General features: G+C 36.4%; 2 protein-coding genes across 2 annotated transcripts; one reads left to right on the top strand and one right to left on the bottom strand.

The window, feature by feature from the left end:
* The first annotated feature begins 1607 nt into the window (after positions 1-1607).
* Positions 1608-2873, top strand: LOC111466168 (CASP-like protein 4B1). The gene is made up of 3 exons (XM_023110748.1): positions 1608-1909; positions 2416-2551; positions 2658-2873. The coding sequence occupies exons 1-3, from the start codon at positions 1608-1610 to the stop codon at positions 2859-2861; spliced, it is 642 nt and encodes a 213-aa protein (XP_022966516.1). The 3' UTR covers positions 2862-2873.
* Positions 2874-4159: 1286 nt separating this feature from the next.
* LOC111465904 (protein SCAR2-like) lies at positions 4160-14617 on the bottom strand. Its single transcript, XM_023110360.1, has 9 exons — positions 14267-14617; positions 11341-11504; positions 10641-10764; positions 10426-10555; positions 9262-9323; positions 5299-9157; positions 5115-5201; positions 4763-4867; positions 4160-4693 (listed from the first exon to the last, which is right to left on the bottom strand). The coding sequence occupies exons 1-9, from the start codon at positions 14419-14421 to the stop codon at positions 4640-4642; spliced, it is 4740 nt and encodes a 1579-aa protein (XP_022966128.1). The 5' UTR covers positions 14422-14617; the 3' UTR covers positions 4160-4639.
* Positions 14618-15062: the final 445 nt, after the last annotated feature.

Below are 15062 nucleotides of genomic sequence, written 5' to 3' on the forward strand. Positions count from 1 at the left end.
AAAAAAATTTAAAATACTCTCGAACTTTCAATAGTGTTCCAAAACTACCCTTCTAATTTTTGTAATAAAATTTAAGATACTCTCGAACTTTCAATATTGTTTCAAAAATACCTTTCTAATTTTTTAAAAAAGTTAAAAATTTTTCATTTCCCAAAAAAAAACATTGAAGCCGTTAGAAGAAGCCACAGCTCAATCCCCATAAATGTTGAAATGATTTGATAAGAGAATTTAGAGTGCTTTTGTCTCAAACCATAACCAAAAAACGGCCCTCCCTTGCCACTCATGATACTCATTTCCTCTCCCAAATGGACCAAAGCCTATCACCCCATCATTCCCGGCTCTCTCTCGGGATATCTAAACAAAATAAGAGTATATAAATGAATTGGAACCACATCTGAATGAGGGCAATTTGAGAATAAGATGATGTGAGATCCCACATCGGTTGGAGACAGGAACAAAACATTCCTTGTAAAGGTGTGAAAACCTCTCCCTACCAATGCATTTTAAAATCGTGAGGTTAACGACAATACGTAACGAGTCAAAGTTAAAGAATTAAAATAAAACTTTTCAAGGGAGAGCGATATAATTGAAATTTACCCAAAGTTTAGGGATATTTTGTGTAATTTAACCTACGAATTCGCTATGATTTTGATTATAAGTCAGGTATGGGACGAATGATACAAAGTTGGATTAGCATACCCGAGCTTAAGTCATACAAAAATCTGAGAAAATTAGATTAAGTCTCTATGGTTTGATAAAATTCTAAAAAGTAATATGTATAGTAGAGACTATTTTTATTTTATGGAGACCAGTTCTTCAAGTTCTATTGACCGTGGTGAACCGAGACACTCGCAACATAAAGTCATGCGAAAAAAAATAGAAGAAGCATTTGACTCGTTCATACAAGTTCCACTTGCCTCGAGGCTTAGTGTCCCCTACTGCTTCGCAGGGCTTTACTTGTCCCGGACTTTTTTTGACTTTGTCTATCTCAACAAACAATTCGAAATGGCCAAAAAGCCTACCCGAGGTCGGAGTTAACATAGAATGAAAAGGACGACTCTAATGTTGTGTTGACAAAGACAACTTTTTGGACTGCGAATAGAGACAATCGAAAATACAGTGTCATTGTGGAAGATTCGACCATCAAAGTCGAGAAATCAATTTTTTTTTAAAAAATACTAAATATATACAATTATTTTTTAAATATAATTGATTTTTTAAAAATAATAATTAAATACACACAAGGATCAAATTCTAGAGATTAAATCAATAATATTTTAGAATTTTGATTTTTCTGAAATGGGCCTTTGCATTGACCTTGGGCTGGGCCTTTACATGGCTAGCTCGAAACTTTGGGCCCAACAATTTGTTGACCTAAGTGATTTGGATGCCACGAATTTGAGTTGACCAAATTAAGGATTAGCTGTCAAACAGTTGTTGCTCTTTCTCATCGTGATTCCCTCTCCCGTTGACTTCAAATTCCTCGTTGACTTTCTTTGTCTCTTGATTACTTAGTACCACTCACTAGACATTATATATGTTTGTAGGTTTGGTGTCTTTTTTAAGTATATCGTAGTGTTCGGACACTTTCCGTTCTCTTGTAAACAATGTCAAACCCTAATGAAAAATCATTCACCGAAATTCTTGAAACGATCTCCTCAACTCCTCCTCCTCCTCCTCCTGACGTTGAAAAGAAGAGTACGTCTCCCGACGTCGAAAAGAAGAGTACATCAACAATTGGAGTCGAAACCGCTGCAATTATAAAGAGGAAGAAGAGAGAAGACACGTTGAAGAAAAGCTATTTGGTTTTGAGATGGCTATGTTTTATATTTTCGTTTCTCGCTTTTGTTCTCATGGCCTCCAACAGACATGGAAGAGGTCTTAATTTTGAAGACTATGAAGAATACAGGTATCGATCGTGTGGATACTTTTATTTCTATCAAGTTTTTGGGTCGAACAATAATTTAAAAAGATATTAGAACACACAATCTAGTAATGAACCATCCCTTGAATTAATAGGGTATTAAAAGAGAGAAAAAATACGAGAACGGAAGAATGGTTGAGTTGTAAATTGAAGCTAATAAGATAGAATATATCAAATAAAGATGATGGAGCGTTGATAAACCGTTTATATCCGTATACTAACCGTAAGAACTTGTAAATATTTCTAATAATTTAAGAGTATTGATGCTACTTTTAAAAGTCATGAGTATTTTAAAAATGTGGTACATACGATTCCGTTCATATTACTAATGATAAGCGTATTTTTAAACTTTTTAAACAAGTTTAGGAGTATTTTTTAATTGGTTAAAAAAAATTTAGGTATCAACCACAAATTGAAATATCAAGGATATTTAAAAAAAAATAAATATATAGTTAACTGACTAGTTGATCTTGATTCTCACTAAATGGCAGCTATTTGCTGGCAATTGCGATAATCTCAAGCGTATATTCGGTCTACCAAGGAATTCGAGAAGTTATCCAACTTGTTAATAGAAAACCTACATTTTCTCGACCCGTATTTGTTATTATTGACTTTATCGGCGATCAGGTATTTGATCACGGTTTTAAATCGTTAAATACCTCATTTTAACGTGCACATGAATCAACCAAACGAGTTCAAATGGGTATTGTTTTTATGTTGGTGGTGGTGACAGATTTTGGCATATCTGTTGATATCGGCGGCATCAGCGGCAGTTCCAAGGACGAACTATGCTAGACACAATTCTAACAACTCCATGTTGATGAAGTTTGTAGACATGGCCTCAGCTTCCATTAGCATGGCTTTCTTGGCCTTCTTCACATTAGCTCTATCTGTTCTTATTTCTGGATATCAACTCTTTGCTCACTTTTTCATTTGATTTTTGTATCGTTTCATCAACCATACTCTAAATTTTCTTGTTCCGTTGAGTATTTGTTCGTTTTCGTTCGATCTTCGATTGTATTTATTTAGACATTGTTTGATGATGTTTTTCATTGTAGTTTTTTGTTTTCAAAAGTTGTGGTTGCTTTTCTCGTAATTTCTTTGTGTATCTTTTAGAATAAAAAAGAAGTTTTTTTTATGAACTTTATTATTCAATTAGTTTATGAATGTAATAATAGTAGAAAAAATTGGATTATTTGATGGATGGATAACCTGTAGCATGTGAATTAAATTTATGTGTTATTGAATTGAATCATTGTTTATGATTTATATAATGTGTTCCTATATGTCTGATCAGTTATGATTTTGTATGAATATGTAAACGTTATACGAGGTACTATCGATATGAACATGTGTATGCCATACAAGACACCATCAATACAATTATGTATAGTTATTCGAGACACCATGAGCTATAAATGTTTATACCATATGATGGAAATACCATGATTATGAATGTACGCTTGTGAAAGAATAGAGTCATGAAATATATAAAAACACTAGCGTGCATCATATCACTAAGCTTATGGTTTAAATTACAAAACCTCATGCATGTTATATGCTCCTGTAGTCATGAATTACTTCTCCAATTATGTATTATGCACGTACATCCATAATATTATTGGTGTTCCTTCCTTTCCTCCCCTTTTGACAGTGTGAGCGTGCACTAGCTCATAGGCAGGTCTAGGGTGAATGTTAATGAACACACCTAATTGGTCTATGTGCAAGTACATGAACCATTCCACATTTTTTTCCTTTTTTTTTCTCTCTTTTAAATAAAACTCTTCCGCCTTTCATACCAAATATTTTCGACTTCTACTCTTTTTTCTATTACATATTTCTAGCATATTTTTTAAAATGCTGTTATCAAAAGTTATTATATAGTAAATATCTTGTAATGTAAAGAGAAGTACTACGCATTCAACTCTAAAGACAATCATAAGCCTCTACTATCATAATATATGTTACATGTATTTGTATTTTTCGATTCTAGCTAAGAGGTTACTTCTGAGTAATTTTAAACACTCATTCTTTTCCTAACATCTTCAGATAAAAGCAAGGAACCACTAATTGGACGACGACTTCTATTGTGGAGGCCATGAGACAACGTTTACTTCTAGGTAGTTTCTTTTCACGTTGAATAATGTTGTGTTAGCTTAGCTTTACATGACAGTTTATCTAGTTCGAGAGAGTAACTTGAGTCACCATGCTAAAAAAAAAAAAAAAAAAACCATGTCTGTATAACATTAATATATATATACTGGTATAAATGTCCCAGAACCAAAGAATTTCACCGTACTAAGAAAGGAGGGCCATTATAATATATGGGGCCACAACACAAGTATAAGGTGAGACAGAAAAGAAATATGCATGAGACGCTCTACTACAAAAAGTATGTAACATAACCAAAATCTAAGCCATTCCAACACCATTTACATTTGCCAAGATTTTACTAAATACCATGAAAAACTGCTTGGTCCAGCTCTTGTTGATCCTACCTTGTATCGTATCTCATTCTCGTCATCGTATACCGTTCGTGCGGTGGGTTGTGTAATGCTTTGTCGATGAACATGTGAGGACATGTGACGGCTGCTTTACATGCATGAAGCTTAGAGAAGATGAACACTAAACTACTGAAATTACCATTGATGAGAGAAATCTCAACCCAGTTCATGGTAGAGCAGCGATGGAGTATTTATGGATTGAAGCTTAAGTTTATTCAGAATCACTCCAACTATCACTATCGTCTTCATCACTTCCAGCCAATGCCTGTTTAATAATTCCAAATAAGTTCTATTTTAAAGAGAGAGACGGTTGGGGTCGGGGGTAAAGAGATACCTGGCGAATTGCGTTTGCTTTCTCCAAAATAGCAGACATCCTCAAATTGGTTTTCGGACCCTGCACGCTCGGTCTTGTTACGGCTGCGGGCTTCAAGCTGAAGGACTGAAAAGTACAATCAGAATATTTTGTTAGCTAAGTCATAATAGCCCAAGTCCACCACTAACAAATATTGTCCTCTTTGAGCTTTTCCTTTCGGGCTTCCCCTCAAGATTCTTAAAATGTGTCTGTTAGGGAGAGGTTTCCACACCTTTATAAAGGATGTTTCGTTCTCCTCCCCAACTGACGTGGGATTTCACATCAGTACTAGTAATACAAGCCAAAGTTAACAAGAGAAAAGTTCAGCTTCAACCTTCGTTCGAATCTGTGCTAGCAGTGAATCTCTTTCATCAACCTTGGGTCCAATTTCAGGAAGTATCCGATCAGAAACTTTTCTCAACTGCAAATTGGTTAAGATAGTTAATTCTAAGTATTTTACAAGCAAGCTCATCATCACCAAAAAAGTTCGCAAAATACGTAATGAAATATTATCGAACCTTGCTTTTATCGTGGGCAGCAACAGCATCAATAAGAGGGCTTCGTGGACGAAGTAGCTTACTAGAAATACGTCGATTTCCATTCGGCATATCGACCCCAGAGGCTGATGGCATAAGAGGTGTATTAGAAGATGAAGCTAGCTCTTCCTCTGTAGTTGGCAAATCGTGCTGAGATTGTTCGTTCTTCACGAATGACATCGGCGCCATCATAGCATGGGAGTTTCTTTGTTCCCCTTCAAAATCCTGTGATAAATAATGAGATATATCAGGCCTTAATCCGGTTTCTGATGCTGAGTAACAAAACGGTCGGACTGACTGCCCATTTGAAGATCCACCATCGCTTTTACAATTTAAATCGTCATTTGTTTGTCCTACCGAAGGCAGTTTCAAATCAGACTGTACTTTTTCTCCATCAGACTTGAGAGAATCATGCTCTGTAATTTCCGTGGACATTGGCGGTAATGATAAAAACGGATTATTACACTGTTTCACCATGGTGGCAGAACTATATTCAAGGTTTTCTTGCCTACTCATGGGCAATGAGAATGGAGAAGGTTGTGTTGCGGTATGTACCACATGACCAGATTCATGTGTGAGCTTATTATCATGAAAAGGGCTATCGGGTTGTAAAGTTGCTGCACTTGACGATCCTAAACATGTACCCATCTCTTCAGCTTTTGATGATAATATCAACTGAAATGGATCCTCAGTTGTAGGTGGGGCAGAAAAAGCTTGTTGAAGCTTCCCTAACCTCCACTGCATTGGAGGTAGAGGGGGCAGTGGTGGCATCTCGTTCAAATCGACTTGAGGTACCACAGGCAGCAGGACGTAGCTAGGTAAGACAGGCGGTATTGTATCGATTGTAGAATCAGTCGTATCGCAATCGCTAATAGGATGTTGTATATATAACTCTGATAAAGAATGTGCAGCTTGATTTGTTGCTTCATTAGGTTTGCATTTAGGCTGTACCAGTTGGACAGGATTTGAAGACTTTACCAGTTCTAGTTTTTCTTCATCTAATTGACCTGAAGATCGTTGTTCAAGGTGTGAAGAATTGGAAACATCAACATCTGCCTGTACAAGTTCCGTTTCCTTGTGTCTAGCTTGCAAATCTGGTGATGTAAATTCATTGCCCTCTTTAAGATCATCCTGATGGAAAGAATTGGATTCTGATTCCAAATTTTGTAGTTCCAAAGAGTTTTGGCCAGAAGAACGATCATTAATAACTGAAGTGCATCGGGTTTGCGTAGGCACGGGTAAATTATGAATGCCATCATTCATCCCTGAACCTGGATAGCCAGAAACCAATTCATCTTCTAAGGGATTTACTTTCTTTCCAGTTAATGATCCCAAAGAACAATCTGAAGCATCTTTAAATTCAAGTTGATTTGCAGATGGATTCTCTAAGCCAGGATGATTTTCTGGTAAATCATTCTTCACATACTCTGATACAGATATACGACCATTCGAGGACGTGCTAACAACTTCATTCACATCATTAACAGTCGCAAATTCATCTGCTTGAAATGTTCCGGATGGAAGTTTATCTATGCTTGCATTTTCTTCATGGTTGAAATGATTTAAATTCTTGGGTGTGACTTCAGTTATAGTAGCAGTCTTAGCTACAGTTGAAGTAGACAAAACCACACCATCCCCTTGAACACAAACAGTAGCAACATCACTACAGTTTACAGAATCAACCACCTCATCTGCTCGAATCTTTTCAGTTGTAATGTCACTACAGTTAACAAAATCGACCACCTCCTTTGCTCGATCCTTTTCAGTAACAAAATCACTACAATTTACAGAGTCAATCACCTCATGTTCTCGTACCATTTCAGCAGCGTCGCCACAGTTTACAGTATTAACCACCGCATCTGCTAGAACCTTTTCAGTCACAACGTCACTACAGTTAACCGAATTGACCAACTCCTCTGATTGAACGTTTCCAGTTGCAAAGTTACTATACTCAATGGAATCCTCATGATCCAGATCACCTGGCGAAGAAAGTTCATAATGGGAGGAAACAGAACTGGTAGGCAAAGTTACACCTTCTGAACGAACTGTTTCAGTCACAAAACCTCGTGCGTCCAAATGCATCTCATGGACTGTATCATTTGGATAATGAAGTTGCGGTTCATCCGAGGTATCATCAGCTGCCCTTGTTACATCTAGGCTATTTGCGTCTCTCACAGAATATGTTACATCAGTTTCTGTCAAACCATGTTCAACTTGAAGAACATCATCTGCTAAATTTTCCACTTGACCCTTCAAATCCCGTGTTTGTAAGTCTTCATGTTTTGCTTCAGCTACTTCAATGTTGTCATCCTGCGATAAATCTGCTGGTAAGTTATCATATTTTCCTTCAGCTACCACTACGGTATCATCGCCTTTCAGGACAACATCATTATATTTGTCATCTGAAGAATCATTTGTAGAAGAAACATATAAAGTCTCAGAGGGCAATAAAGACCTAGGAGACGATCCAATTTCTGGCAAGGCTTGCTTGTCAATAGCTCTATCATCCTGGTATTCTTTTTGCAGCATTGTATCCTTGACCTTTCCTACCGGTTCAATCTCAACAGCTTCCCCCAAGACATTTGAAAGATGCAATGAATTTTCAGATGTGGCCTCTTCTTCTACGCCCTCCCTGTCTCGGATATGATAATCTTCAGATAGCATTGTGTTGTTAGCACGACTAACAGTCTCAGAGGAAACATCAAGGTGATTATCTTTATGACAACCTAGGTCGGTCTCCGTACTTGATGTCTGTGAATCAACATCAAAAAGGTTGGTAGATGATTTTTTATACAACTTTGGTTCCACCAATAAGGATGGAGATGGGCACGATTCTGAGTCTATCAGCGGTTGAGGAGGAATTGGATCCCAACATGAATCATCAAGTACTTCTTCAGATTTTGAGATTCTCTCATCAACACTGGTGTTATCAAGCACTCCAAGTTCATCAGCATTGCTTTCATAAGGATGAGAGGTATAATCCCGATTAGATGGCATATTTTTAACATCCACCATACATGCTTTAGAAATTGAAGGTAATGCTTTAGCTGTTCCTTCAGAATCATACTGAGTGTTATCGGCCAAACTACTTACTGTATCAGAGCATGAAAAACTGGATTTCTCTCTCTTGAATGAACTGTTACCATCATCTGATCTTGATGAGTTTATCAAGGATCGTGAATCAGATACTTGAGCTCGGGTTTCTAGGTGTTCGGCATTTGCATCAGATTCACTTCTCCGTTTTTCAAGGTTAACATTTTTAGATCTAGGTTCATTATCTGTCTCCATTTCTGACTCCATAGTAGCAAGAGCATCTACATAATTGTCTACTTCACTGATTATCTCATCAGAACGATACCCATCTATACTGCTCCCTATTTTTCCTTCTCCATATTCTAAATGGTTTTCGACCACCACCATTTGAAGATTGGGAGTTGTCTCAATCTCAACATCTGCAGTTGATTCAGGCATCTTCAAAATCTCCTCACCAGAAACATCACCGTTGATTGGTCTTTTCAATTCTTCTTCTTGGGCTATACATGATGAGCATGTATTTACTCTTCCGGGAGACTTGCTTGCAGGACTCACCGTAGTGATATCAAGTATTCTAAGCCCCAGTTCATTGGTATTATCTGAAATTGAATGCAAGGTTGGTGCAGCAACAGATGCTTCATAAATCATCTTATGCTCTGGAGAAGGAGTCTCCAAAAGTTTCTCCATGTAGCTTTTGCCATTTTTGGAGTCAATCCATCCATTAAATTGCCTTTTCTTCAATTTTACAAGTCGTGAAGGATCATTAAAACAGCTTTCAATGCGCTCCTCCAAAAACAACTGATGTAGTCTATGGAAAGATTTGACGTTAGGAATCAAATATCTATAAGTGAGCATATGTAGTTGAACAAGTTGATAAAATTTCCAGAAGAAACAAAGAATTAGACACCCTACTTGGCATGGGATGTTGGTCCAATTTCTGGCGTTCCTCCATTCCTCCAGCGTGGTCCTTTCTTCTGCTAGGAGGCAAAGCAGCCATATTTTAAAACTAAAAAGATTACTGTCATGCATGGATAAGTTTCACTAAGCAGGAAGGGTGTATGTACCATCTATAAATGACAGTCCAAGAATTGATAGGTAAGATGAGCCCAAATGAACATATTTTCTCTAAGAATTTAAGAACCCCATTAATGTTATGGGTAAATAAACTTCATGTTGGAAATTGTCCACGATCGAAATATGTCGAAACAAATAACTGAAGCGAAAGAACAACTTGAGGGGAGAAAGCTTTTGAACGGAGGAACCTTAAACACGTATGCTTTATTAATTCTCTTTTTTGTTTTTGTGTATGCTTTATTAATTCTCTTTTTTGTTTTTGTGTAAATAATGTACATTTCATGAGTATTTATAATGGAGATTGCATAATCAATCTCCTAAACTTTCAAATCAATAACTAATAAATCTTCCTAATCAATCTCCTAAAATTTCAAATCAATATGAGTATTTATAATGGAGATTGCATAATCAATCTCCTAAACTTTCAAATCAATAACTAATAAATCTTCCTAATCAATCTCCTAAAATTTCAAATCAATAACTACTAAATCTTTCTAATCGATCTCCTAAACTTTCAAAGCAATAACTACTAAATCTTCCTAATTGTTCTCCTAAACTTTCAAATTAATAACTACTAAATCTTTATCCTAAAATCGCTCTAGGTTAATAACTTCTTTTGCTAAGTTAAGCTTATTAACTCACACTTCATGACTTCTCTAAGAGATCCAACATAAGCAACTTGCACATGCAGAGGCAAAAACATAAGCCTCCCTGATGCAAATTTAGTTTTCATTGAAAATATTCTGTAGGTGACTAATAATTATTCAATTAAAGCAATCTTTAGAGAAGACAGATACAAAATAATGAATCGTGGATAATTTGTCAAAATTACAATGTATCGTGTTGACTATACTGATCTGTTAAATAAACCATCAGTCACCAAATAGATAAACAAATAAATTAGCCTAAAAAAAGGTGCCCAACCAATCAAATTAGTAAGAGCAAGAGAAAGAGAGAGACAATGGATGAGCTGCATTAAATTAACTACAATATTGAATATACCTTCACTTTACGAATTTTCTTCTCCCTTTGAGGCACAATATTTGATCTCTCAGAAGCCGTGGATTCCACTTTAAATACTGACGGGTCAGTGTATCGCTTCAAACATGCCCCAGCCCCTGCAACATCAAACCTATTCCAAAGGCAGGCAGTCAAAGAATTTATTTTTAAATCCTGGAGGCATATTTCTTTTACATTTATACAAAAGTTTAACATACTTGTCTAAAAGAAATAAACGTGGGGGGCCCCTGCATTCTTCATATGAATCCATGACAAACCGAGGCAAGTCTCCACGAGCAACAAGACTTTGTGCAGACTGGAAATTAGGATGCCAGTCAAGTCCTGCAATATAATTCATGATTGTGATTTAAGAGTTTATCCTTAAGATGTTAGAACCCTCAAAATACAAACTTCATTTCATTTTAGATGAATTGAAGTCATTTCAAACAAACAAGATAAGCATAAAATAGATTTTGTTGGATGGTTTCATCTAATGATACTAGCCCTTATCTAAAAAAACAATAGAATTTGAGTCATTCCAATGTGAGATCAAAATGGTTGAATATGACAAAGATTCGATAGGATAAATAATCACATTCAACATGCCTAGATGCATGCAACCTTCTATGCATAAAAAGCCAACATTAAGTACAAAGGTTAATTAGATCTTGCAATAATCACTCCAACCTTCCTACCAAACTGTGATAAATCAATATCTCATTTTCAGAAAATCTTTGCATGAAGTGATGCAGTGACTGTGAGCATGAGTTTGTTTGTTTGTAGCAGTAGTTTGAAATCAGAGGAATAATTTCCAAGTCCCTACATCACATTCTTTAAAATAATAGAAAATATAGAACGAAATTTACAACATTGACATGATTGTTGGTAAAAGTATAACATTACAAACGGTAGACTAACCTGCACTAGTGAAGAAAGATGTATGATTTGTTTGGGACAGAAATGCTTTCTCAATTGAAGGAACTTCTGCCTCAAGTTGCTGCACACGAATCATAAGACCATGGCCTCGTGCTGCCGTAGAAATGACCTCTTCATGTAAGTCATGGAATACCTCAGCAGCAAACCTTTTATCAAATAAACAGAAACAAAGATGAAGGCATATCTCAAGGGGGGAAATCTCTTTAATTACTATAGAGGTGAAAAAGAGACCTAGAGCGCTAGTAAAATATTTGAAACAAATCCTTTCAATTTGTCACAATCTTTCCATGTCCCTGTTGGAAATTGTCAAGGATCGAAATATGTCGAAACAAATAATGAAAAGGAAGAACAACTTGAGGGGAATACAGAAACCTTAACCAGTTATGCTTTTTTATTTATTTTTTTTATTTATTTATTTATTTATTTTAAATAAAAATACATCTCATAAGTATTTATAGGAGAGATTGCATAATCAATCTCCTAAACTTTCAAATCAATACCTACTAAATCTTCCTAATCGATCTCCTAAACTTCCAAATCTTTCTTAATCGATCTCCTAAACTTTCAAATCAATACCTACTAAATTTTCCTAATTGATCTCCTAAACTTTCAAATTAATAGCTACTAGATCTTTATCCTAAAATCACTCTAGGTTAATAATTTCTTTTGCTAAGTCAAGCTTATTAACTCACATTCTACTCCGTAAGCTTGACTTTGTTCGAGATTTTTTACTCCCAGCAATTTCCGCATCTCTACATATTTAACCCTTGCTAGGGTCTCGGTTAGAATATCTATACGTTGCTCTCTAGTGCATACGAACTCCACAAGGATTTGTCTCTTCTCATTACACTCACTGATGAAGTGGAAGTGAGTGTCAATGTGTTTGTTGCATCCGTGAAATATTGGATTCTTCATCAGTGCAATCGCGGATTTGTTATCGATGTAGAGATACTGGCTTTAGTTCATTTCTAGTCACTTCGCTCAACAAATTTCTTAGCCATAATGCTTGGCACGATGCTGCAGTTGCTGCCATGAACTCGGCCTCACAGGAAGATAATGTCACAATTCGCTGCTTCTTAGATTGCCAAGAGATCAAATTTTCATTGAGATAAAACATCATTTGTGCAGTGTTTTTCTATCATCAATGTCTCCAGCTAAATCACTATCAGTAAAACCGACTAGTTCTTCAAGACCTCGTCCTCTTTGATACTTCAACATATAGCTCGTGGTTTCCTTCACATAGTGGAGAATGTGCTTAACTGCTTGATGATGCATCATAGTGGCCTTTTCCATGTAGCCACTCATTATTCCAACAGCGTATGAAAGGTCCGGACAAGTATAAGTCAAGCACCTTAGACTTCCGATGACGCCTAAACTCAGCGGATTCACCAAGCTTCCTTCAGCATCTTTCCCGAGTTGTAACTTTGCTTCCATAGGATACTTGGTCGGGTTGCATTCTGCCATCTTAAATTGCTGTAACAACTTTTTAGCATAGGCCGATTGCTTTAGGGTGATGCAATCTTTCCTTAGGTCCACTTCCATACCGAGGTAGTACGTGAGTAACCCGAGATCATTCATCTCAAATTCTTTCATCATTTGCTGCTTGAACTCTTTGACGCCTTCCACACTTGTGTCAGTGACGATCAGGTCAACGTACACGCCAACGATGAGTGTTTCAACCCCATCGTTTCTTATATACACTTCTTGTTCTTGTGAGCACTTCATGAAGTTTAGACTCTTTAAGCTCTTGTTCAAACATATATAACATGCTCGACGGCGTCCCATACGCCCTAGCTTGTAAGTTAACACACATCTTTATCAACCATGCTCCATAATTACTCTCGTGAGTAAAGGGTACTAGAGCGTTACACTCCCCTCCCTTCCGCTCCTTATCATTGTCACATCTCCTCCAACAACTTCGTGTAGTGACAATATTTGTTTCGACATCCGAGCTCTGATACCAAATGTTGGAAATTGCCCACAATCGAAATATGTCGAAACAAATAACTGAATCTGAAGAACAACTTGAGGGGAAAGAGCTTTTGAATAGAGGAACCTTAAGCATGGGAAAGAACTTTTGAATAGAGGAACCTTAAGCACTTATGCTTTGTTAATTTTTTTGGAGTAAATAACCTACCTCTTCTGAGTATTTATAGTGGAGATTTCATAATCAATCTCCTAAACTTTCAAATCAATAACTACTCAGTCTTTCTAATTATAAATCTTTGATCTCCTAAAGTCTTTATCCTAAAATCGCTGGTTAAGTCAAGCTTATTAACTTTGCCAATTATTTTTCAGACTCCTCAACAGAAATATTAAGAAGCTCAGCTGCTGAAGTTAATCAACATTACAAAATTACAATTAAAACTACAGAAAATTTGAGAAGGTAAAGATTAGAATCTATGCAGATATTTTACCCATATGCAAACGGCAAACCAAAGATTAGTATAAAGTTTTAGGAATTATCGAGTAGTTAATCAGCTATTAATCAAGTCGTATACGAGTTGCTAGTCGTTATCAAATAGTCTTAAGAACATAACTTGGAAACTAAATTATCAGAAAGAGCAAATGGATTGAAAGAAGGAGAATTCAAGCCGATAATTCTAGAAACAAACCAAAAATCTCTCGCGTTCAGCATTTCATCATCACATTAATTTAAATCCAAAACCTAATTAAGGCAAGGTCAACTGATTCTACAATTTACTCCTAAAACTCTGATTCAACACAAACCTCTCAATTCAACGCTCATTCCAATCATTCAACTCACAAACCATCCCCAATTCCAAGAAGAAACACGCATTCATTATCAAACATCCACAATTGAGAAGAATCAGAACAATCCACTAAAAAAGAAAAGAAAAACAGTAGTAGTAAAAGAAAACCAAAAAGAAAAGAAAGAAAATCTCACTCGGCAAGGTCACCGAGTTGGCGCAAGACTCCAACGAGGCCAGCCATGGCAACTCCTTCAAGAAGAGCTTCGGGATCATCTTTATCGGCGGCCTTGTACAGCTCAGGATCCGCCAAGCCGTACTCGTTCCTAATTTGGTACCTACTCAGCGGCATTTCTTCTTCCTCCTCGTACTCGTCCCCGAGCTCGACACTGCAATCCAACTGATTCTGAAATTCACCGCCGGGCTCAGATGGTGCTCGCCACTACATTTCTCACCGGAAAAGCACCGAAGAGAGAGAAAGAGAGAGAGAGAGAGAGGTGAGTTAATTTGGGAATCGATTAAAGATGTGAAGGGATGAATTAATATACGGTTGTTTGGCCACCGTTTGAAAAGAGTATATTTAATGTTCCAACTCAGCTCTCTTCTCAATTATATGCATCATTTTTACACTTAAATATATTTTATTAATTATTATAATATATTTTTTAGAATTTTACACTTTGGTCCTTCAAGTTCGCTTCATTTGCATTTTAGCTCTTCTGTCTCCTAAGCTTTCTTTTTTAATCTCTCCGTCCAATTTCCATTAATTACTAACGGAAAGTCAATATGATACTTATTTTTTACTTATAAAAAAATATATATTTTTTCTTTTTAGTTATCAAAATTGCAAAAAATATATATTTACGGGACGGGAAACATCTACTTTGTAGACGCGTTTTAAAATCATGAGACTGATGGCGACATATAACGAGTCAAAACGGATAACATATGCTAGCGTTGAGCTTGGCTTGTTACAAATAGTATCAAAGCCAG

Source organism: Cucurbita maxima, unplaced genomic scaffold, assembly GCF_002738345.1.
Source record: "Cucurbita maxima cultivar Rimu unplaced genomic scaffold, Cmax_1.0 Cma_Scf00030, whole genome shotgun sequence".
Lineage (NCBI taxonomy): Eukaryota > Viridiplantae > Streptophyta > Magnoliopsida > Cucurbitales > Cucurbitaceae > Cucurbita > Cucurbita maxima.

Bases quoted from the DNA above. Each gene is read 5' to 3' on its own strand.
- LOC111466168 (XM_023110748.1), top strand. From the start codon at position 1,608: ATGTCAAACCCTAATGAAAAATCATTCACCGAAATTCTTGAAACGATC. The intron at 1,910-2,415 runs GTATCGATCGTG...ACTAAATGGCAG, and splicing joins GAAGACTATGAAGAATACAG to CTATTTGCTGGCAATTGCGA. The intron at 2,552-2,657 runs GTATTTGATCAC...TGGTGGTGACAG, and splicing joins TTGACTTTATCGGCGATCAG to ATTTTGGCATATCTGTTGAT.
- LOC111465904 (XM_023110360.1), bottom strand. From the start codon at position 14,421: ATGCCGCTGAGTAGGTACCAAATTAGGAACGAGTACGGCTTGGCGGAT. The intron at 9,158-9,261 runs GTAGGGTGTCTA...ATCTTTCCATAG, and splicing joins GGACCAACATCCCATGCCAA to ACTACATCAGTTGTTTTTGG. The intron at 5,202-5,298 runs GTTCGATAATAT...ACCAATTTGCAG, and splicing joins CTGCCCACGATAAAAGCAAG to TTGAGAAAAGTTTCTGATCG.